The sequence below is a fragment of the Cottoperca gobio genome, chromosome 22 (genome assembly GCF_900634415.1).
Source record: "Cottoperca gobio chromosome 22, fCotGob3.1, whole genome shotgun sequence".
Taxonomy (NCBI): Eukaryota; Metazoa; Chordata; class Actinopteri; order Perciformes; family Bovichtidae; genus Cottoperca; species Cottoperca gobio.
In genome coordinates this window covers 7,856,762-7,880,217 of record NC_041376.1, presented here as the reverse complement: position 1 = coordinate 7,880,217, position 23,456 = coordinate 7,856,762, and the positions used below count along the sequence as shown (strand labels likewise).

The following is a 23,456-nucleotide window of genomic DNA, read 5'->3' as shown; positions in this document are numbered from 1 at the left end:
ATTTACCATACAGTATGTTTTAGAAGTAATGTTTTACTGAAAGTGCTTGTATGCATTAGTACACACAAGCAGGCCTATTGAGAATTGTGTGTGTGTGTGTGTGTGTGTGTGTGTGTGTGTGTGTGTGTGTGTGTGTGTGTGTGTGTGTGTGTGTGTGTGTGTGTGTGTGTGTGTGTGTGTGTGTGTGTGTGTGTGTGTGTGTGGGGCTTCTCAGTTGGCAGAGCAGAATAGGCCTTGGCATTGTTATCCTGGCCGTTAGCGAGGTGCCCGCTTACGTAAGGTTGGAATTTCATCATCCTTGCTCTGGTACGGATCAGAAGTAACATCCGGATGGAGACAAAATGAGGCTGGAAGGACGGAGCGCTGCAGGGAAAACTGCCAAGGAAGATGGAGTGAGAGATTTAGCTTTAGGGAGGCGTAAAGGGTAGAAGGAAAATGAACTGGAGGCTAGAACTGGTAAAAAACAAAAAGTGAAACTGTTTATACACGGATTCTATTTGTTCAGTTTTATTGAATTTCAATTGCAGAATATTTTCATCTGAGTAGTTTCATTGAGAGTAATACTGTCTCCTTTAGACGGGCCACGTTAATGTAAGATGTAGGCCATAAAATGGAGGTGTTTTGAGCACAAGGAAGGTCCTGGGAAGATATTTCAATAGGGAATAGCATGACGCTTGTTACCAAATTAAATAGTTAGCTGGTCTTATTCTACTTGTATGTTATGTATTTGATTCTATGGAGTTTTTTATATTATTGGACTATTTGCACAATCCAGCCAGAGAAATGTGGATGCATTTATACACATTACTAGGAAATAGGTTTCATATGTGCCCACACTCGCTCTATAATGTAAGCAGTATGTGCTTGGGTTGAGTATAAAGACTTGGCACATTGGCTTTGAGCCAGACACACTACATTAGTCAACTTTACTCATACCAGATACAGAAAAATATCACCTATAAAACCCTGTATGGTACTTTATTTAACATGTTTTGCATGTATTTACAAAATATACTGACTCGTGAGTTAATTTACTATTGTTTACATTTGACAGAGTTCCTATCTAATGTAATCATCCGCTGCTTCACAATTATCCGATAACACGTCTGTCTTGTGATTCGTTTGCTTAATCATCAACACTGTAACAAGACATCAGCGGCAGAAACATTGACAAACAAATGGACTTGTTTACTTGAACTCAGGAATGATTAAAAGTAAGTGGACACCTGCTTCCTGCCCGTCTTTACGCATCACTGTCTGTTTAGACAACTAATGAAACAAAACAGAGGACATCAGATTACCAACATGGAGTAACACTATCTGTAATGATACAATCCTTTATAATGCATAACAGATGAGAAAAAAGGTTATATATACTGTACATCGGTGGACATCTTCAGACAAGTATGTACAACAAATTGTGAGTTATAGCCGTGAAATGTGTTATATTTGTGTATTTGTTACTAGTATAAAAAGTGGAGCAGTTCCAACTTTCCGTTCTTCCCTAAAGGTCCCCAAATCTTGGAAGCTACTCTGTGTGTACAGTAAGTGCAAGTGTGCCGGTGTATATTTTGTGTGATGCACACGTGTCCACAGTGAGTGCGTGTGTTCAGTGAACAAATTACTGCAGTGGGGTGCTGTTACTAACAAGCTCTCTTTAAGAGCCATTTCCTGGTAGAACAGAGTCTCTCTTTTTGTTTTTTGTTTTATAACACACTGACGTTATTCCAGGTTCTCCAGAGACAGGATGCCTGGAGCCAGAAGAAACTGGATCCTCCACACTCCTTGCAGCCAGCGAGCGGTGCCCAGAGTCAAGATGGCTGAGCTAAAGTTTCAGATCTTCTGCCCAGACGCCTGCCGTTTTGTTGGAGACAGACTATCAGGCACAAAGTCACTTTGAGAGTCCCAGGGCAGGCTGCAACAGACACTGGGCAGGTTTGAACCTCAAATCAAAGTGTCAGTATACTGTGAGTTAAAAGACTAAAACGTTTCCGTTCAGAACAAAAAGCAGCTACATACTTTTACACAGCAGCTGGCTGGGTACACATTTACAGCTCCGCCAACTCTTCACAACATTTCTTCTCAATGAGTTTAAAGTGCCTTAAAAAGGGTTTCGCCCCGCAGGTAAGTTTTGCCTCTAGTGAAAAGTCCTAGATCAGTATAGACAACTTAAACATCTGCAATATAAATGTGACATTAATAGTTAAATGGACATTAGAGCAATTTGTACCCCTGCCACAAATGCATTTGTACATATTAATAATGGTTTATGGTTTTAGACAACTGCAATTTAAAAACCAAGGACAGACCAACAGGGTGAAAGATATGGTCCAGTCTCAGTTCCCTTGTTGGTTTCCAGAATGTATAAATGTTAAAAAAAAAAGAAGGTATAAAATCCCTAAAACAGTTCCATTTATATCCTCAGGTATCTTTTGGCTAATATATCCTCATGAGGAAATATTCCAAGTTTGATCTAGGAGATTAACACTGTCCTCCTGTAGATAAAATCCACAGCGTGAAGAAGATACGTTTCCAGTAAGCATCCCGTGCTGGTTCAGTTCCTCTGTCCACGTCCCTTCAGGCCGTTAGTTTGTGTACGTAGTTTACAGGAAAGGTCCCACCCCTGGATGTGTCCCCCTCTATGTGACCAATCTGTTAGGATAGAGACAGAGTACTTAATTAATCCCAGCTGGAAGTTAAAACTATACAATACATGTCAAACATACTTATCAATAATAACTTAAGTGATTTTTACTGTGCATACAGTATACAAGGGAGAGGTGGACATTAAGTAGTATACTGTGAAGTTGTTGTGCCATATACTGTATTTCACATTGCTACCCAAAGGAGAAATCAAATCAAGAAGTTGTATTTGCACTTACCCACCAGTGGGGGTCATGAGTGGCTGTGACCACAATGATCTCATCTTTGAAAAAGGCAAGCTGCTCAGAACTGACTGCTCTGCAGTCCACTAAAGCTTTGACACGCTTCTGATGTGGCCTGCTGCCAGAAACCTGAAGGACACATGTAATATATATGTTCTAGTGTGCCAGCAGCAAATTTATATTGACTGTGAAATCTCACAGGCTTTTTTCTGATTATCCACAGAAAAAAAAGATTGTGGTATGGAGGACTTAAACTATAGACTGAATGTGATTGTACCATAGCATTCCTGCGGGGTCGTGGGACACAGCTCACGATAGGCGAGGATGCCGGTGCCGGTGCCGGTGCGGGAGCTGGCGCTGGTGCTGGGGTGAGGCCGGGATTATTCCCCATTAAGCTGCAGTACAGCTCCTCCTGGCTGCCCACACAGCTCTGAGACTTCCCCTGGCTGCATCCTAGACTGCTGGTCCGACGATACGATGTGGTCTTCTCTGAACTGGAGGGTGAGAAGTCAACAAAGGTCATATAAAGTTGTAGAGTTGGAAATAGGGATGTTTGAATTTCTGTTTTTAGACCTGAACCTGAATTGTATTGTTTCAGGGGCCCTTGTTACACCTGACACCATGTTGACAGAAATGTGTTAAGGCATTATAGCAGTGCTGTCTCACCTGACAGGCCCGATGTGACTCTGAGAGGATGTTGGCGTGACGCTGCCTTGAGAGCCAGAAGTAGCACCAGGTTGGCCTCCCCTGAGCAGCACTCCCTGTCCATTGTGAGACCTTGGTGGTCTCGCCCCTTGGCCTTGGTTTTCCGTGTTGGGTGAAGGAGGCCCATGTCTGGCCTGTGCCTTGGGACTGGAGGAGTGTGAGGGTGGGTTAGAGCAGCGTCGTGGAAGGGGGTTACCTTCCTGCGGTGTGACCGAAATCTGGGGGTCCGAGCGACCTTTGGAGGGGAAGAAAATGTCAAAAATTTGAACAAGAGCAACACTGTTGATTGTATCAGTTTATAGAAACAACATTCATTTAATTCAGTTACTCAAATCACTCAAAAACAAGTGGCCTAAAATTAAACTTCACATGTGTTATTCGAACTGGCGCCATGCATCGGTTCAATAAACAAGCCGTCTTTCATGTAAGCAGGATTCTAATGGAACATTTTAACTGATGCAAATCATAGAAACAGGTTAAACAAACTATTATTTATTTTTGACAGTTTGGGCAGCAGTGCACGTTATCGTAAATCAAATCTAAGTAAATGCTACCTTATTAACGGGGATAAGCCACAGATACACTGCAGTAGCTCACCTCTCTGGATGGATTTAACTGGCAGTGGTGGGGGCATTAATGCTCCAGGGACTGGAGGATTTCTGTATAAGAATTCTAGATTCTCATATGTCTGACAAGGCCTGCTTCCAGCATTACCATTGGCACCATGACCCACACTCCAGCGGGCAAAGGAAGATCCACCACCTCCATTTGAGGGCAAAGGAGAACGGTTTTTGGGCAATGGGCTCACCTGGAAAACAAATGGGAAAGGAGCACAAGGTTAATTTTCAGTTTCACCTCAACTTTCTTTTTTTTTTTTAGAGGAGATTGCAATGGAAAAAGCCCTATAATGTTTTTCTCCTAGCTTTTTTGGCAGAGAAACAAAGTCAGTAATGAGCGCGTGTGTATGTGTGTGTGTGTGTGTGTGTGTGTGTGTGTGTGTGTGGTTTACCCTCTCATCCAGGTCATCCTCGCTGTCATAAAACTCCTGAGACTGTGTCTCCCACATGAACTCCACGTGGATCTGAGAGTTGAACTTCCCACTCTGGGCCAGCTCCAACTAAAACACACACACACGAGCAAACACATGTAAAACACACACATTACCACATATCCAGTAATACACACATAATAGAAATCAGCTATGATGCAGTGACTGTGCACTTGGCTCTATCAACCAGTCACATGTGTACTGAAGTAGCTTCTTGGGCTGTTTTGGGGTTTAACGTACAGATAAAGACAAATGTTTAATGATTCTGTATTAGCCTGTTTGATATTTTGAGGCTGATACAAAGGAACGATGAAAAAAGAAAGAAAAACAACGAACAGGTTACAAAAAGGGCAGGATTATAAATTATGTAAATGTAATTCCCCTCTAACTGGCAATGATCAGTCGTATCAGTGTGACCTTGGGTTCAGCAGATGTTTCAAAAAATGAAAAGCAAAAAGAGCAAAGCGGGTTAAATTAAATCACTGAGAGAAAAGTCTCCTGAGTCCAGAGCCAACCCCCCCCCCCCCCCACCTCATTGCAGCTTCCAGTAAAAATAAATCAATCAATCATCTCAATGAAAAATGAAATTAATTCAGCCACAAAGCTGATTATTTGTGTGACCTTTTTCAATCTCTAAACAATAAGCCTGTAAAAGAAGGTTGTGCATAATCAGACAGGATATTGCACAAGGCAGGTCCGATTCAGCAGGGCAGATGGCCGGTAAGAAAATATAACCAGTTTATAAATTATGCACGCTGGGACCTGATGAGGATAAGATTCCTTGTCCTGGGAGTGAGTCCTTAGCAGAGCTTTGCTGCACAGGGAGTTATTTTAAGGTAGTGTTTCCAGCTGTGGAAGTTGTCTTGTTTTGTTTCTGGTGTTGGCTTTCTGGTAGGCATTTTAATGTTGCAACTCGATTCCTTGTTTGAATTTTCCTCCTCACTGTGTGTGTTCTCTGAATTTATGAATTACAACTTAAAAAGAGAAAGTAGGTTCTCACCAGCTCTACACACTGCGCGTGCTGCAGCCTCCGTGCAAAATCAATGGCCGTCTCTCCTGCAGAGTTCACTATGGGAGATTTAAAGAAAGAAATGGTTAAAGTGTTTATTAATTGCACTGGGTGGAAGATGAATAGAGTAAACAGAGTTGAGGGTACCTGTGTGTAGGGCTGCCTTTGCTTTGAGCAGTAACTTCAGAGACTCGGGCTTGTGATGCAGGACGCTGTAGTGAAGAGCTGTGTTTCCTTCTGCTGTTCTCTTCTCCAGACAGTTGCTGTACAGTGAACAGACAGACAAATGATGTTTAAATGTTACCAACTTTCAAGAGCGTAGTCCTCTTCACGCAAAAGGAGATATGATTCATACAAGACTACTTCTCAGACTCTGACCTGTTCTGGCAGAGGAAATCCACCATCGCCAGTGAGCTTCTATCCTCCAGACGCACAGCGAGATGGAGAGCTGTCTCTTTGATCCCCTTAAACAGGAAGAAAAGAGCATAAATGAGGCCAAATGATTCACCCTCAAAAAGGTGTTGCTCATCTGTGCAAAACTCAAGTGGCTGCATTTTGTTTTTCTGACAATCAAGTCTGAAGTTATGCAACTAGAATACTAGAGAAGCTAATGTCAGAGGTTCAATCTGAGACAACTCATTTGTGTTTGTATGCTTAAAAAGTGAAAAGGTGCCTACAGCTTTAAGCAGGATCTGTTCATGTGAAGTGCACAAGGAGGGACAGAAGAGAGACAGAGAAGTGCCTGCGTAATTCAATGAGCTGGTCTCACTTGTTCTCGAGAGGCGTGAGCTCTGACCCAAAAGCTGAAATAATAAACGAGGGCCAAGCAACGCAAACAAACACACACATATACGCACACACAGTGAAGTCAGCAGTGCTACACAGACTGCTTATGCTGAGCAGGAAGTGCATGACAGGGAGGGTACAATGTGATTAAAGACACGACGACGAGGGTTTTAAGGAGAGACAGCGGAGGCGGGGAAAACGAGATGAGTATATGAAGAGAGAAAAAGGGAGGAAAGATTGAATTAGAGGCCAGAAGACATGGGAGGGCCTCCGATTCACCCACCCACATGAAACATATGCACACAAGCGGACAATTAACACATAGTTCACATACTGTAACTATCTACACACCTCCTACAGTTGTGGCATTTGTTTTGAAGGAAGGAACATGTTAGTAACTTTTTGAAACGGTGTCAGGATGCAGCTGTCATTCATCCTAAATGCTGGACATCTGTGGGAGTTCTACATTTCTCAGAAGGCGAAATGGATTTATTACATGCATGACCAACGGGACACTGGTGTGGGAATCTACGTGTGGCTGTAAATGATCCTCACCTGTCCATCAGACAGTGTGAGCGGTTTGGAAAGGTCCGCTCCCTCAGCGTAGAGCTGTAGAAGCAAAGTGAGGTCGCGACTCCTCACAGCGTCGTTCAGCCGGCCAGGGTCCGCTTCTTCTCTGCAGAGGACGTACCGACGCTCGGCGTACTTTGCCACAATGTACTCCTTCCTGGCATTCCTGGTAGTGAAATCAACACATTTTAATGAATAAAATACAATCACTATAAATCACCACTTTTGTTTGTTCTTTTTTTTTTTTTTTTAATAATCGGATTGTTAGTTTAAAAGAAACCAGGGACTCACATGTCACTCTGCGGCAACGGTTTGACCGAGTCGTTTGGAAGGCCCGCCTCCATGATGTCATTGAATCTAGTGTTGCCAATACTGACAGCCAACTGAAGTGACGCACACAATACAGCCACAAAGATGGGACATTAAATAAAAGGCAGACAGTTACATAATGTCTATAATTAGAAAGGCCTGACAAAAGTCTGTTTTTGTGTGTTTAGTACCAGAAGCTCAGAGGTGCTCAGTAGGTCCAGAGTGAGTGACTGGATCCTGGAGTAGTGGACACCCAGCTCTCTGTGGATACCAGAGCACTCTATACAGGTCAGGATGCCCAAATTGGTCGACAGCCATGTTGGATCTGAGATACACAAACAACCCGGTTAGAAACCCATTACCACTCCACAAACACAGCTTGAATTGATAAATGTGGTTTGTGAATGAAATGTCATGCTCATCAAATAAATCGTTTAATCTTATTATTTCATCAACAACAACAACGACGACTGGCTGACCTGGTCCTCCACAGTCAGCGCAGGCCTCGTTGCCGGGCATGTGTCGAAGCTCGGCGATGATGGCTCGGGAGAGATCCTGGAGCCCGCTGTCCTGGAGGTGGAGCTGGTCTCCTACCAACGCTGTGTTCAGGGCCTCCTCCTTACTGTTCTGCAACACTGACACCCAACTAAAGTAAAGGTGCACCAACATACAGAAAAATGCTTTAAATGTTAGTTTCCAATTTCCACATTTTGTAACAGCTAATTTTGAGGGAAAGCCACGGAGTGTGTGGCACCAAAGGATTAATCATTTCAGTCTTTTCCCCCTCCAGAAGATCAAAAAGTAGTCCGCCATGTGTTTTGCACGTGTTTTTGCTCAGTTGTCTAGTGATGATAAGTCTTCATCACTCTCACTTTCCACCCAGACTAATACTGAACTGAACCTTGCATCTTTCATTGCTGAAGCTCTGGTACTTTTCCTCTCAAACCATTTCCATCTTCCTCTGTCCCTAAACTCACAGAGCACACATCACATCAAAGAATCTGCCTGGAGGCCCACACACAAGGGAAGAGTAAGGGACAGAAAACCCCACATGCACTCTCCTCAAACCCCACATCACAAAGTTCCCTTGCTTGCTGACTGTGGCTGTAAATAAAAGTCCCACCCAAAAGCAGCTGGGCCAGGGGGCTCCTAGAGGACAGCTTTGTCTTTCTGCATGATTTTAGTTTCTCTCCCTTTTTGGGTATCGTCAGCCTTGCTTGTTCTTCACTGGATACACCATCAGACTATAAACTCCTCTGTTTTACAACACGATCTTTATCTTTCTATGTTATCATCTTTAGAAGACTTCTTTTCATTCTGAGAGCTACTTCACCTAAGATCAAATAAAAAGGTGCATGACATGTAGCAGCTTGCTTACACAAAGGCACAATACAAGAGCTGAGGAAGTGAATGAAGTTAGCAGCCGACAGTAGTTTCAACACTTACATCATACATTCCTGCTCGTCTTCTGTCTGGAAATGGTACGTCCGATTATCTATCGATGAAGAGAAATGGTAAGAAATTGTCAATGCATCAGGATAATGGGGGGAAAAAAGCTTGCGGGACTAGAAATGGCATAAAACAAGCACACAATCGCCCCTCTGCCAAGCCATTAATAGCCTAATCCCTGGCATTCATCCCAAATAAAATGCATCTGATCCTAATTTCTACTAATGTAGGGGCCAAATGGGCACCCTTCCACACAGCTGCACTGCACATGACTCTCTAGAGTCTTTAATGGTGATATGTGGAGGGTAAAGTGTTAAGGGTCAAAAGTTAGGAATGAACCTACGAGTGACCAGGTCAAAGGTCCTCCTGTCCTCTGGGTTCGGTCGCACCTGACAGGTCAGCAGGTTCAACTTGGCTGGCGGTCGATTGATCTGAAGACAGACACAGAGGAACAGAGTCATGTATTGGAGAATCTGGACAGATTTCAGATGACACTTTGATCTGAGTCTGAATGCTAAGTGGCAGTTTAGCTCATGTGTTCTCACCGTACTGTGGGAAATAGTCAGGCAGCCAAATTTCACTCCACACTTCCTCTTCTGCCAAACCTTCCTGATCCTGCAGGATGAAATGTCAACGAAAAAAAACTTCAGATTTTATACACAAACTATTGACATGACATCATGACATTGTTAACCCTTCTCATCAGTTAATGCACTGCACAGAAATCCTCTGTGATACGAGTGTTAACGTACACCCTTGAATTGAGTAATGGTGATCCACACTGTGCCGGCACAGCATACTCCTGTTCACAGCGCTTCACTCTTGTTTTCATTATCATGAGTGAATCCGTTAAAATGGCTGCGAACGTGTTCTGTTTTGTGTCAGTGGCTTGAGGAAAGTTTGCTCCCCCCTCCCCCCTCATCCCATTCACCCAACTGAATAACATCCCCTCTCCTTATCACCCTGTAATCTAGCTCAGTGTGTGTGTGCGTGTGTGTATATGTGTGTACGTGTCGTGTTTGCATGACGCAAAAGCTGGAAGCCGTTCAGTTAGCCAGTCAGCCAATAAGTTTCACAGGAGGGGCCCCTGGTTGAATCTTCATCTCACAATAATGAGGACCAGGTGGGTTAGAAAAAGTTTGAACTCTCTCTCTCTCTCTCTCTCTCTCTCTCTGTGTGTCTCTGTGTCTCTCTCTCTCTCTCTCTCTCTCTCTCTCTCTCTCTCTCTCTCTGTGTGTCTGTCTCTCTCTGTGTGTCTCTCTCTCTCTGTGTCTCTCTCTCTCTGTGTCTCTCTCTCTCTCTCTCTCTCTGTGCCGTACTTGCTTACTCTTCACCAAGCTCTGATCGCTGCTGCGCTCGACAGCAGTTACTGAGATACCTTATCATTGGTTGAAATATAAATGCGAAAGCAAACCCATAACTTTCGCAGTAACAAAAAATACTCTTGTTGTTGAACTACATGAGACATATTAAAATGCGTAATGATTTACAAATATAAATGATTTACAGCACTTTCGTTCTTAATGTTGTTCACATCTTGTATCCGTGTGTTTTCAATTCCAATACAATACTTTCATTATAAAAAGTTGTGAGCCGACATTTGGAAACTAAAGCTTTTACACACCCGTCACTCTTCTTGAGCAGGAAACCAGATTTCTCCGTCCCGTACTTCTTGTTGCCCTGTGGTTGGTGGATGCTATACCCGTTGCCAGAGTTCTTTCTATTCAGGTACTCCTGGGATACAAACAGAGATTTAGGACTTGACTTTAAAAGGCAGCTCTAAAAAATTCATTTGTGGCAAGACAAAGTAATCCGACAGCATCAACTAGCAATTAAAGCCGTCGACCGCTGGGCGTTTTTGAGCACACATTTTGATTACATACTAAATCACAGTTTAACTCAAGTTGTAAAGTGTGCCCACTTAAGGTACCTCTTTCCCCTCCACTTGCAGAAGTAACCTGAGAGAATCCCTCAACTGAGTGAGTTGTTTCACCTCCTCGTCCTGATCCAGACGCACCTGAAAAAACACACACCATAAGTCAGTTTATTAAAATGCAGCAAAAAAATTAAAAGAATTAGTTGGAATAACCCCATGTTATTGTTTTCTCCATGTTAACTTGATCATATGCAATGTATTTTGTTCCAAGAGTTGGGTGTGGAAAGACAATCAGAGCTTTGTGTAATGTCCTAAATAATGCAGAACAGAGCACAGTACTGGGGTGTGTCGTCCGAGGAGGTTGCACATTTTGTATTAAAGCAGCAGCAGTCTTGCGTGCAACATAAGTCAGTTTAACTGAAATATTTCAAAATTTTTCTAAGGAGCCATAACACATATGGAGTCTGAACTTTCTTTTTGAGGCTGAGGTCTGGCATGTCTGAGCGGGTCTCTGCTCTGCCTATGAAGAACCAGAAAAACCTCTAACGTTCCTGCTATTACAGTCTGTTTCCAGCGCTCTATCCAGAAAAGGGACTGGAATCCAGTCGGAGTGGTTGGAGGAATAGGTGTGCAGCAGGGAAGGAATGAAAATAAGGGATGCTTTCACTTTCATCTTTGGAAATGGGGGGAAGCATTTCTGGGAATAGACGGCAACAAGAGGCTCTGCCTGTGGGTTCAGCTGGGGGGGGGGGGGGGGGTTGGAGGTTCAGAGAGGGGGGGTTGAGGTTTTGGCTGCAGTAAAATAGTTGGAAAAGAGAAAAGGTTCTACAGGAGGTACTAAAACACAATGTGATTTACAGTAAGAGAGCTTTACTGCCTTCTTAGACATAGTTTTACGGATTGTGACTGACAATGAAGAAAACCAGTGAAAGAAAAAGAGTGAGTGTGGGTGGATTGGGGGTATGATAACATCAATATGCATGTGCGCGTGTTTTTGTGATATCAGTTTGAGTCCGTCAGGAAAACAACAGCTACCACAGATCCCAACCGTTAATCATGACAAGTGTTCTTCTGAAATCATAACAAGGCTGAATAATAACAAAACTGTTTGCAGACATTAACATTCACCCTTATAAATCACTGATATAATATAATGTGTAAAGAGTATGTACCGTGTGAACAGAAGCGGCGAGCTTCTCGATAAAGGGAGTAAGATTCTCTGCAGCCTTCAGCCCATCCTGAAAGAAACTGAGAGCAGAAAAAGAACAAATGCTGAGTCATGGTGGTGCTTCAGTCCAAACATCCTAGTTCGCACCAACCAAAACATCACATGCTACAGCTGGATAAGTAACTCCATTCCCACATAAAACCCCGGTATGATTAAAATGGGTAAATGGTTAACAACGGTAATAATACCTTGTAAAAGGAAAATGTAGACCTCAACTATTATGCAAAATCTCTCACCGAAACCCTGAGGTACAAATCAAATCCATATGTTTTTAAGCCAGGAAAAAAAAATCTGGTTCCTATTCACATCTAGAACAAAATGGCAACAAGGAAAGAATAAGTGATATCGGCTGAGACTGACCTGAGCTGGGCCTGGAAATATTTGATGAGACTCTGGAGAAGATCAGGGCCCTGACGCACCTTGAGTTCCTGGATCTTCAAAAGATACTGAAAGCATAAACACAGACTGTTTAAAATAGAAATGGAAGCTCTCCACGGAAAGGCCAGATGGATCTATTAAAACATGAAGCCTGAATATAAAATGAGGCATCAAATAAAGCCACCATTTTTCAGTACCCATAATTTAAGGCTCATCCTAGACTAGGCGTGTGTGTTATGTGTGGCTCCTTGCTTCCCAGGACACTGCTTCATATTGTTCCAAAGGTTATTGCTTATTTCAACACTCCAGCCAGTCAGTGAACCGTGTAGACTGAAACTGGGAAAAGTCTTTGTTCAAAACATATGAATAACACAGACCCATAGTGCAGGCTTTATTTAGTATTATTTCCATCCATGCACACATTCTCTGTGTGGAAGGGATGACTACATTGTCTTTGCTCCATAAAACCCAAGCCTGAATCCATCTGTGTCTGTGTAGCTGAAGCGGAGACGGGCTCAGTGAAGTGTTTCTGTCCTGTGTATAGTTGCGTGTGCTTGTGTGTGCTTGTGTCTGTGTGTTTATGTATGCAGTGTGAAAGAGGAAAGGCTGGAGCGGTTTGCAACAAGTGGAAACTCCAATCCTCCCTGCCTCTCCTCTTTGTCTCAACAGCTGGTCTCAGTCAGGATTAGACTTATTTTGCATGTGCACGAACACACTTAGCTGTGACTACACTACTTGTATGTAAAAGCACTGCATCTGCCTTTGAACTTCACTTTCTAATGTGTATGACCGAGCTCTCCTGCAACTCTGCAAGACGCAACCAATCTCATGTTTGGCTTTCTAAAACTTTTTTTTTTTTCATCCTAGAAATGAATGGAAAGACACAAAAGGGATCGACCCTGGCCATCCAGTCGACCTTGGATGGAATATGGAATCCACAGAGCAGACCACCCAAAGGTGTCTGTCTGGTATTTTGACTGGCACTAATCCCTCACCTCACACATTTGCAGCTGAAAGGCCCTTCTCTCTCTCTCCATGTCCTCCCCTCCGTCTGATCCTTCAGTCCTGATCAGACCCAGCTGCCTGGTCTTCTCCTTCTCTAGCTTCCCTCTGATGGGGGGGAGGGAATTATAAGAAAAAAGAGCAAACGTTAAAAGAAAGAATGTTTTCGTCAGCCTTGGCTATTTATGTGCACAATGTACGTCATAAATCTGTCCGATCAACTCTCTTTTAGTAATAATTAACTTTTTTAGCATTTTAGGTGTTTTGTTTTTTTCCCTCTAACTCGTTCAACTTCCTCATAGGGAGAGAAAGAGCAGAGAGGAAGATGGATGGAAGACAATAAGGGAGGGGGTGAACTCTCCTCTAGCATTATAAAACACTTTAAACCACTGTCCAACGTCACAATGATATCAGATGATGCTGCAAAGCCTCCGTTTTCTTTTACAGTAATGTAATGGAGAAAGGCCAAGGGGAATGAACTCTTATCCTATTAACATCTGCTGTTACATCTACATCTACATCCCAGTAAAAGACTAGCAAGCACTGAGAATGTGCAAATTGATTCACCTGAGGCTATAACATGTGTCCCAGGCTTCAGTTTATTTTCTCTCACTAAGCAATCGGGCTTAGAGATGAACAATTGGACTATAATCACAATAATATGTAGCCATATGAATGTGAGGTAGTAAAGTGTATGGTTAATTACATTTTTATGTCATATTCCTTCCAACTCTTCTCCATCTGTTTCTTGAGCTCCTGTAGAGAGAAGATGAGTGGAGAGGAGAGGAGAGAGGAGAGGAGAAGAGAAGATGAGAGGAGAGAAGAAGAAGAAGAAGAGGAGAGGAGGAGAGGAGAGGAGAAGAAGAAGAAGAAGAAGAGAGGAGAGGAGAGAAGAGAGGAGGAGGAGAGGAGAGGAGAAGAGAAGATGAGAGGAGAGAAGAAGAGAAGAGAGGAGAGTAGGAGGAGAGGAGAGGAGAAGAGAAGAGAAGATGAGAGGAGAGAAGAGAAGAGAGGAGAAGAGAAGATGAGAGGAGAGAAGAAGAAGAGGAGAGTGTTTGAATGACATTGTTAATAGTCCACATATTCAGGTGAAGCAGTATTTTTACAGTACTGGTTACTATCTGCGTAGATCTGAATACAGCCAGACAGTTAACACACAGAGACATGATTACTCATGTCATGCTCAGTATTCTGCAATCTGGCCAAACAGGATTTCAGTAGCGCTGTGCCTTCCTTCAGTTATAGTGAAGCAATGTTCAGCTGTCGAATCAGCTGTTTCAAAGGCAGGGCAGTGACAGAAGCTTACAGAAGCTTTAGCTTGTTATTACTCACTAGTCTGTCTGCAAGGGAAATCAAAAGGACAAATACTGAGCAAGACAGATCGCTTCAGTGTTGGAACATAGCTCAGTTACCCTTTAATCTGCACAAACAGCCTCATCTTATCCGATATCTTAGTAGACTCGGCTGCGTCTGCGACACAGACACACAGACTTATCTACAGAGGAAATCCACCCAAAAACGGATTTTACGCTGTGATATTTAAAATATAGTCAACATCTACAAATGCTGACATCTGTATTGCTGAGCTGCTAATTATTTTCTAATGTTATCTCCTCTCAACCAACAGTCTACATTACAGACAGTTGATAAATTATTGGGCTGTAGCTGAGTGAAAGGAATAATGTAATTACTATATGTGGAAATAGGTGATCTATAGGCACCCATACTCCAAAACATTGTCACATTATTGTCAATATCCCACTGCCCTTATGTATTGATCAGTGACAGCATCCCTACAAACTGTCTCTCTGCTGTTTAAGTTCACACTGTAAAATCAAATGTCCAGTGGATATTCCCTTTTAGGCCGGTGTAGTCTCCCAGTTCTAAAACAAGTCATCTTCATGTATACACCAGATTTACTTGTGGTTTTATAAGTATTCAATGAATTTGTAATCTTGACTCACAAGTCTGCTGTCCCGGAGCTCTGACTTCAGCACATTTTCCAATGGAAATGCCATGATGTTGTTGAGGTTTTGTACCTAAAATATGTTAAAAAAGGAAATGAGTGAAGAAGTTCAAAAATATTCCACATAATATTACAGGTGGCCCTTATCTCCTGCAATGAGAGCAAACACTCGCATGCGCACACCGTTCGACACACTCCTATCTCCCTATGGATCCCCCCCCGTTTCTGGGAATGAGTGCAGAAAACTAAAAACAAGGTAATTCAGTCATTTTTAACCTGTGAGAAAACACTTTGTGTGATTTACATCAGTAAGATCCGTTCATCCAAGGGGGAGCATGACGCTACGACTTTTATTACCGTTTGTGAACTGAACCGAGTCTATCGGGGATCTGGGGAGAATGAGTCACAAAACAACCAGCATACCCCCCCTCACAGGTTGTGCTTGCAATAATACGTAGTTACCAGAAAGCCCCATAGAAAGACATCACATCTTTACTCAGGCATGCAGCATGGCACGTTACATTATCCATCATCAGCCCGCAAGTCTCCAGTTGACCACTGCCGAAATGTACAAAGTCTGTTGTCACCGCAGTCTTTCCATGGATCCTGGAGGATTAGCTGGAACCTGCTCCTAATATAAATAATGTCCCACCACTTCCGTGAGCTGACCTTCATATATTGACACAGAGGCCAGGAGACTGTTAAGATTGTTTTGGTTTGCATCCAAACGCTGAGGTAACTAGTAGATAATACATTGAGTTCTTACACAGTGGAATACCAGATTTCAAAGTGTCAACACATTTACACATGACACAGGTCGATGCCTGCATGCCTGTATAAACCCTGGGACAAGCACACAATCACACACGCATGGCACTAAAGGGACACGCTCAGGTTGATTTTGCAGTACAGCTCCTTAAATCACCCTCCTGTTATTTTTTTGGACCCACTTCCTCTTCACATCTGTAAGAGCTAGGCTGCAGTCAAATAGTCTTTTTGGCTTAGGAAGGATCCTAACTGGGTACAATGAACAGGAAGCATTAAGGCAGCCATGATAAGAGCTGGTGAATGCTAAGGACAGGGGCTTTTTTCTTCTTCTTTATCTCCTTTAGCACAGGGTGCACTGGTAAAGGAAAGGAGAAAATGCTGTCTCAACAGCAACAGTTAAAGCGACGCACCATTCGGCCGTCAATAACATCCACTGTGGCTGTTTTATTGTACACTATGGATACATTTAAAACATCCTTTAAATGTTTGTCAGTTTTATGTGTAAGTGCTGTCGGATTCGGCGGCCGTCTTATCGCAATTCCTGATGAATTCTCCTTCACATCTTTCATTAACCTCGTGATGACACCATTCATCGAGGTCAAGGTAAAGTAGTTGGGAAAAGACATAGGACGTCATTTCTTTGAGTATTCGCCCGCAGCCCCGGTATCCCCTGTGTGTGTTCTTGATTGACACGGTGGAGGGAGTGTGTGAGACGGTGTGTGTTGACTCACACATGGAGGTCTGGGATGAATTATCATCGCCATAGAAGCTATCAGTGGGAGGGTTCCGGACGGCCCCATATTTTGGAGTCAAGAGGTGCGAGCATGCAGCTGTTCAAACCCTATTGCGGCCGCACACACACTTTCTACTATGCCATAATGAACACGCATACACTCAACATCTTATGCGGATAGATTTGGGGTTCTTTCCCCGGCGGCCGTTTCAAATAAACAAACTTTTAGTCTTAATTTCTATCCCTGCTTCCTCAGTCTAGGTTGTGTGTGTGTGGTTTGAAGTCCATAGTAAAGACAGATAGTTTGAGGAAGCCTCTCTTTCCCCTTCCCCTTTTCCTTCACGCTCGTCTCCTCTTTCCTCACCAGATTTTTGAAGAGGGCCGTGACCTCTCTGGTGAACACAGCCAGGTTGAGGAAGCCTGTGGAGACTTCGTTGTTGTCCTGGGTCAGGTGGCTATTCCCCAGATTCTCCAGCACCTCAACATACTGCTCCTTGTTGTCCACATGGGCTGAAAAACAACACACATTCACATAAAGTGAGTATAGACATGGGCAGTTAAAAAGGTTGACTCAGACTTGTCGGGGAAAATCTTAAGAAGAAAGATTGACTTGCCCTGTTGCAGTGAGAGTCTTTTAACCAGACATGTGGGATAAATTAGTACTGGTTTCCACCCATCCTGGAGCTGGAGACAGGCTTACATATAGAGACGTGTGTTTCTCTGAGGCTTATAGGTCACTTTCCCCAAGGGTCATGACCTTAGTAAGGTCTCAGTCTGTTTAATTTATGTTGAAAAAGGCTGATGTGGAAAAGAAACTGAGCTCCGACTGGCACCACATTGGTTTCCATTTCACAAAATGATGTTTTACCCTACGGCTATTCAAAAAGTGAAGCTCAGACGAGGACATCAAATAAACACAAGTTACAAAACAACCTCGTCAACAGAGACAGGCACCTGATGAACAATTACAACCAAACGTCTGTTCACAGTCATACAGAGATATCTCAACTGACTTTGGAAAACCCCAACGTTAAAGATGAAATACTGTATTTATGGCTGTGAATTAACAATAACAAGGAAGTATTAAAAGGAGCATATGGCCCAGACATCTGCAGAAGTGTCCAGAGCAGACTAAACAGACAAAAGCAGAAGCGTAAGTCTTTTCTGCTCCAGTTTCCACCTCAAGACAAATATAAAATGGTAAACTGACTGTAGCTGGGAGACAGACTGACACAGGTGCACTAACTGGCAGAAAAGCAAAAGTGAAACATTTTTGTATGACAGACAAATTGTGAATTTAAGGAAAGTATGCAGACGCACTGCAAGATGGAGGAGACAAAATCAAGGGGGAGCAGGAGAAGAAGTATTATAACAAACAACATACATGCGTCTGTCAAACAACAAACTGCTGAGTCACAGAAGAGCTGAGAGGATGATTTTACAGCTGACCTTTAACTACCAGATACCAGCATAGCAACTCAACTCTTTCACTCCTCTGCCCTGAACACACGCACGCACGCACGCAGGCCACAGCATCTTGGCAGAAAAGTGGTACTTAGCAATTTATGGGAACAGATCGAAAGAAGAGAAGATCTCAGCATGTGCGTGTGTTTTTGCAAGTGTGACAAAGAAACGGACCATAAGACCAGCGTGGGGGAGGAGTGGGCTTACGACTTTGACTTGTATGCGTGGTGAGTCAGACTGTCGATTAACATCAGGAATGATTAAGAGGTTCAACAACATAATGAAGGGAGGTGGGGGGGCATATAACTGGAACTAACCCATCTGATTCTACTTAAACACAGAAGAAGAAATAAAGAAGTAGAGTGAACACATATGGAGAATACTCATGGATCACTTCTCTGGAGCTACAATACTGCTGCTGACCGTATCTGGTTGCTTAATTCTGGGCAGCTCTCTGACTCATTAATACTAAAAACGATGAGCTGGAACCTCAAAATGGGAAGCAGTCGTGTAGTGGAGCTCAGAAAAACAACTTCAGGATGTGTCGTGCAGCTCCTCGGTTTCTGCCGCGCATTTTTGAGGTGAACACTCACATCTTGTGCATGTTCACTTCTGATGGATCCATGGCAAGTTCTGCGGAGGCACAGTGGTGACACATACACACTAACAAAACATTCACTTAGTGACCCAGTTGCTCTGTTAGGTCACTGTATAGCACCGCGTTGTTGCCGAAACCGCGCATACCATTTGCTTTAACACAAATCATACACTCTGTATGGATATAAACACAAATCACCCAACATCCCACACACTCGGGTCCCATAACAAGGGGCCTCACTCATAAACACCACTGCCCACATGAGCTTCATGATCTCATGTGAACAGCTCATCCCGCCATAATACAGGCTGACCTTTACTTAAAAACTAGAGGCCGAATTAATATGCTTCATTTGTAGCGACGGACTCGTGTTTATAAGTCGTCAAAGGTTGCGTTGTAGTAATGTATTAACACGCTACAACTTTTGTACAACATTACAAGATGAAAGTTCATTCTTGACCTGGTAAATAGTTCTTGGTCAATTTACTGTTTTTTTGTGGAGCTTTCTTCTGTATCACCTGGTCTTTGTGCTGATGAAAGCTCTGGAAAGGCTACTGAGTACCTTGAACTGAAATTGTTTTGTCAAACTACAAATTCAAAAAGGTCAAGAATTAACTTTCATGCATAACTTTTAGCCAACATGGATGAGGAGTAGGATTCCTCAAAATGCTGTAGATGAAATCATAACAGCTACTGAGCCAACTGACCAAACGCCATCCCCCTGGTCTTGAGTAATGACTCTTGAACTAGTGATACAATGTCTGAATGAGACTATATTATGTGACCGACTGATACTTACAGAGTCCAGACGTGTGTATAGCTTTGATCATCTTCTTCATCCTCTGTAGAGTTGTGTGGTCCATCTCCAGAGACTGCAATAAAACAAGGAGACAAAGATAGATTTGAAAATTTAAAATCGTCAGAAAATAAAAACAGTTTTTGGCTAATATGATTACCTAAATAACTATAAGTTTAAGCAACATGCACAAAAGTCCTGTAAATCCAATGTTGCCATACATTAGTCCGGCTCGTTGATTTGCAACATTGCTCAAAATGGCCTAATAATGATAATACACCCAGAGATATCAAGGGAATAACCACATCCGTATAGATTGTACCCTAAAACCTCTGATGGTTGACACATTTCTATAGTTTCCCAGTATATATATTATGAACCCAACAACATTCAAGCCTTCCCTCTTGCCAACGTTCAGATTAGGGGTTCAAATCTTTAATGGACGATGTCTGCCGATGTTTGACGCGTCACTGTTCTCAGAGTTTACAGTAGGCATTTGACTTAATTTTCTCACAACATGACTAAAGTGAACAGGTGAGTCATCACTTGCCAGTAAGACAATCGTCTGTCTAGCGGTGTCATGTACAACCCTGACTGATGTACGTGCATCTATTTCACTTTTCACAACACTTGCTCACATTTGACATGATGTAACAGACACCAGACAGTCAGTTGGCTTCATTGGTCAATCAATCAAACTTCCAACCCAAAAATGTTTGAAACTACATCCTGTTTATTCTCCTCACACTGGCCACTTTGTTTTACTGAGCTAGACATGCAGCACTCCACCTACATGCCACTAGAAATAGCTTTCATGAGCCAGTAATAAAGACTTAACAGAGACTCTGCCTTGTGAGATGGTGTTTACATGCCCCAGTCCTTCCCGGTCAAGTCCACTCCCTAAATGTTAGTTCACTAATTAAAAGGCAGTGTGGGTGCTGTGTAATGCGACCCTGCAGACAATGAATGGGAAAGTGATTTAGGGGAGAGATTGGAGATGGGAGTTGCTCAGTGATGCTGCAGCTGCAGTTTCCTCTGCTTGGTAAGTTGGTGGACAGACAGCGGATAAACAGTGGAAACAAGCTGGTGCAGGTTAACGAAACAGGTTGTGTTTGTTGAATTTCGCGAAATAAAATCAGGTCACACGGACACACCAACAGACAGACAGCCCACCCGTTAGTCGAAACAGACGATCTGACACACACATCCCTTCTGGAGAGGGTAATGAGCGGCACCCGTAAGTGTACAGATGTTAAGAAACAACAGTGTCTTTTACGTAGCCTTTTAGCGCGACATCTAAAAGCTTGTGTTCACCTGCTGTGAGGGTGTGTGTGCGTCAACAGTGCATGACTAACTGATATCTGATCCTATTTACCGCATTAATAAGCATGATGACACACTTGGCTGCAGGAGAACCCACATTATTTGATTTTAACAAGGTAACGAAAGAAAACTTTTGATATGCTCTTTAAAAAAGAAAAAGTATGGAAATAACAGTAATTATAGCTTACATCCATAGAAAATGAGTCCCCGTCTTTCTCCTTTTATCGTTGCCTCTAATCAGGAATAATAAGTAACAAGCATCCGAGTGTGTGTCGGGGTAAATGGTGTCTCTGTCTGCCTGCCTGCCGCCGTAAACCACACACATGCCCACACATTGCCTAGCCATTAATCAAGCTTGTCCCTGCTGAGCAGACTAAACATAATAACCATAGATCTATCTATAAAGGGACTGTTGCATTTACATCTCTGTCTGTCTGTCTGTGTGCACATGTGTAGGATTCCAACATGTCCCTCCCCAGAGCGGCTATTCCAGCTATGTCTTTTCCAGCATGTCATGGCCATAAATAAGGATATTATCCCAAGATAAATAGATCAGACAGCTGTGTAAAACTCTAAACTTATAAACCCTGGACTCTGCGGTCTCCATCTCTGCTCAGCAGTCAGTTTCTGGCCAGGAAATGAACCCTTTCATCTCATCTTTCATCTGGACTTTTTAACTCATTACTGAGTGATCTATTAACTGGACACAATGAATAGACACATCAATTGCATAGGAAACTTTATAATCTCCCCCAAATGGTGTAGCCGATATCTAACATTTTAAAAATGATCCTCAGATTTCAAATTGTAACCGCAAATGATTCAAACTGATGTGAGCTCTAGATGAAAACAGAGATCCATATTTGGTTACAGAAGAACAGTGAACCATATTGTTTATGTCACAAGGAAGACACAGAAGGATCGACTTGTGTGCACACACACACACACACACACTTGGATTATTTGTTTTATGGCAGAGTTCACGGCTGCCACCCTGTTTCCTCCTTCGCCGGGAGGTGTTTCATATAAACACAAACAAACTTGCACGCAGATTTTAGGCCTTGAGCCAAAGTACCAGTTCAAAACAGACAAAATGCAATGACTGGCCTTCACAAACACGGTTGCAAGGGTGGACAAACGTGTTAGCTTACACTCACAAGAAAGATACCTTTATTTTGTCAAAGTGCCACATTTGTTCCTGGCATGTGGTGTGTGTTCCGTTTGTGTAGCACCTCAGTCTGACTCCCTTGAGGCAGAAGAGAAGGCTAAGTAAACCCTCTGTATGCTACATTACCTCATGTAACCTTTACTTTTCTGCTGAACCAGGCCAGTGTGCAGTGAATGATCACCCAGCCTTTTCTGAAGACACTACCACCATACAGAACAGATGCAGAACTTGACAAGCAGTGCCCTATGTTTTCCAGTTCTGTGGTCTCACAGGTGTTAGAAAAGCACCAGTCACCCTCAAATCAGCACACCACAGCTATGCATGACTTACATAAATATTTCCCCAACATTAGTTAGTTACTGCACCTGCCCCTTTCTGGATCTCGTTAGCATTATGTAGCTCTTTTGGAATTAAATTACCGTTTTGTCAAAACCTCAGGTGCTTGGGACAAAGTCTGTTTAGTCTCTGTGCTCACCTGGAAACAATTTCAAAGAAAATGTTTAAACGAAATAATGATAATGATAAAACCCTTAAAGCTGTCACCTAAGAAAAGTAAGCTAGCTAGTCTACAGGTGAGTGTAGCCTTCTTCAGCCATAGCTAGGCTACATATATGCTATATAGACAGGTAAACAACAGACACAAAGGTACATGTTCCTCTGCACCGCCTCCCCTCCATCTCTCTCACCTCCTCCACGGTTGAAACTGTGTTCCGACAGTCGCTCATTTTGGACTGGAAAGTTGAAGTCCCCGGCGAAGACAAATCCTCGTTTGTGAGGACCACGAAGTCCGAAATGCTTATTCGCTCCGGCATGTTTTGAGCAAAACAGGTCTGACAATCACTGAGGAGAAAAAATTGCCAAAGTTTCACGCACGCATGTAATTCCCATTTGAAGAAAAAGAAATAGCTTACTCTTCCATTGTGTGCAGGAAGGCAACTGAAAAGAGACTGTATTCCTCAGAGTGCTTGTCCCTAAAAGCTTATTTAAGTTTGAAAGTTTGTCTAAAAGCGGACCTGTGTCCTGACCGAAGTTTAGGCTCCACTCTACGAATGTGTGCGCGTGGAGGTGCGCCAGCGCGCTATTGTCCGCCCCGCGAGGGAGGGAGCAAACTCCATCATCACGTGGGAATGTTTGTGCTTTCTGGCACTCTGCAGAGAGAAAAGAGTTTGTGTGTGTGCGTGTGTGTGTGTGTGTCTCTGCCCGCGCTTCTTTCATTCTTACTTCTCATTTCTATGCAAACTCCAGAGAGTCTGCAGTGTGGTCGCCATGGATATGCATAATACCTCATTCACAGACTAATCTGAAGGGGAGGAATTTCCGTAGATGAGGTGATGGTGGTTCTTTGCAAGATCATTGCAGTGAGGCAGAGGCATGCAGTTTATCTCAAAGCTCTGA

General features: G+C 43.0%; 1 protein-coding gene across 3 annotated transcripts; it reads right to left on the bottom strand.

Annotated features, from left to right (window-relative positions):
* Positions 1–491: 491 nt before the first annotated feature.
* asap3 (ArfGAP with SH3 domain, ankyrin repeat and PH domain 3) lies at positions 492–23,157 on the bottom strand. 3 transcript variants are annotated; one of them, XM_029460508.1, is made up of 26 exons: positions 22,748–23,157; positions 19,574–19,646; positions 17,077–17,222; positions 15,210–15,284; positions 13,952–14,001; positions 13,239–13,353; positions 12,226–12,311; positions 11,810–11,885; positions 10,692–10,778; positions 10,386–10,495; positions 9,307–9,376; positions 9,105–9,192; positions 8,759–8,807; positions 7,792–7,958; positions 7,504–7,637; positions 7,295–7,386; positions 6,989–7,169; positions 6,026–6,111; positions 5,795–5,910; positions 5,639–5,706; positions 4,600–4,707; positions 4,188–4,398; positions 3,552–3,825; positions 3,163–3,379; positions 2,887–3,014; positions 492–2,652 (listed from the first exon to the last, which is right to left on the bottom strand). In XM_029460508.1, coding segments are annotated over exons 1-26 (2,934 nt in total). In that variant the 5' UTR covers positions 22,874–23,157; the 3' UTR covers positions 492–2,651. The 3 variants fall into 3 exon arrangements, with proteins under 3 accessions (XP_029316368.1, XP_029316369.1, XP_029316367.1); XM_029460509.1 differs by having other exon boundaries at positions 2,883–3,014; positions 4,305–4,398; XM_029460507.1 differs by having other exon boundaries at positions 2,883–3,014; positions 22,748–23,156.
* Positions 23,158–23,456: the final 299 nt, after the last annotated feature.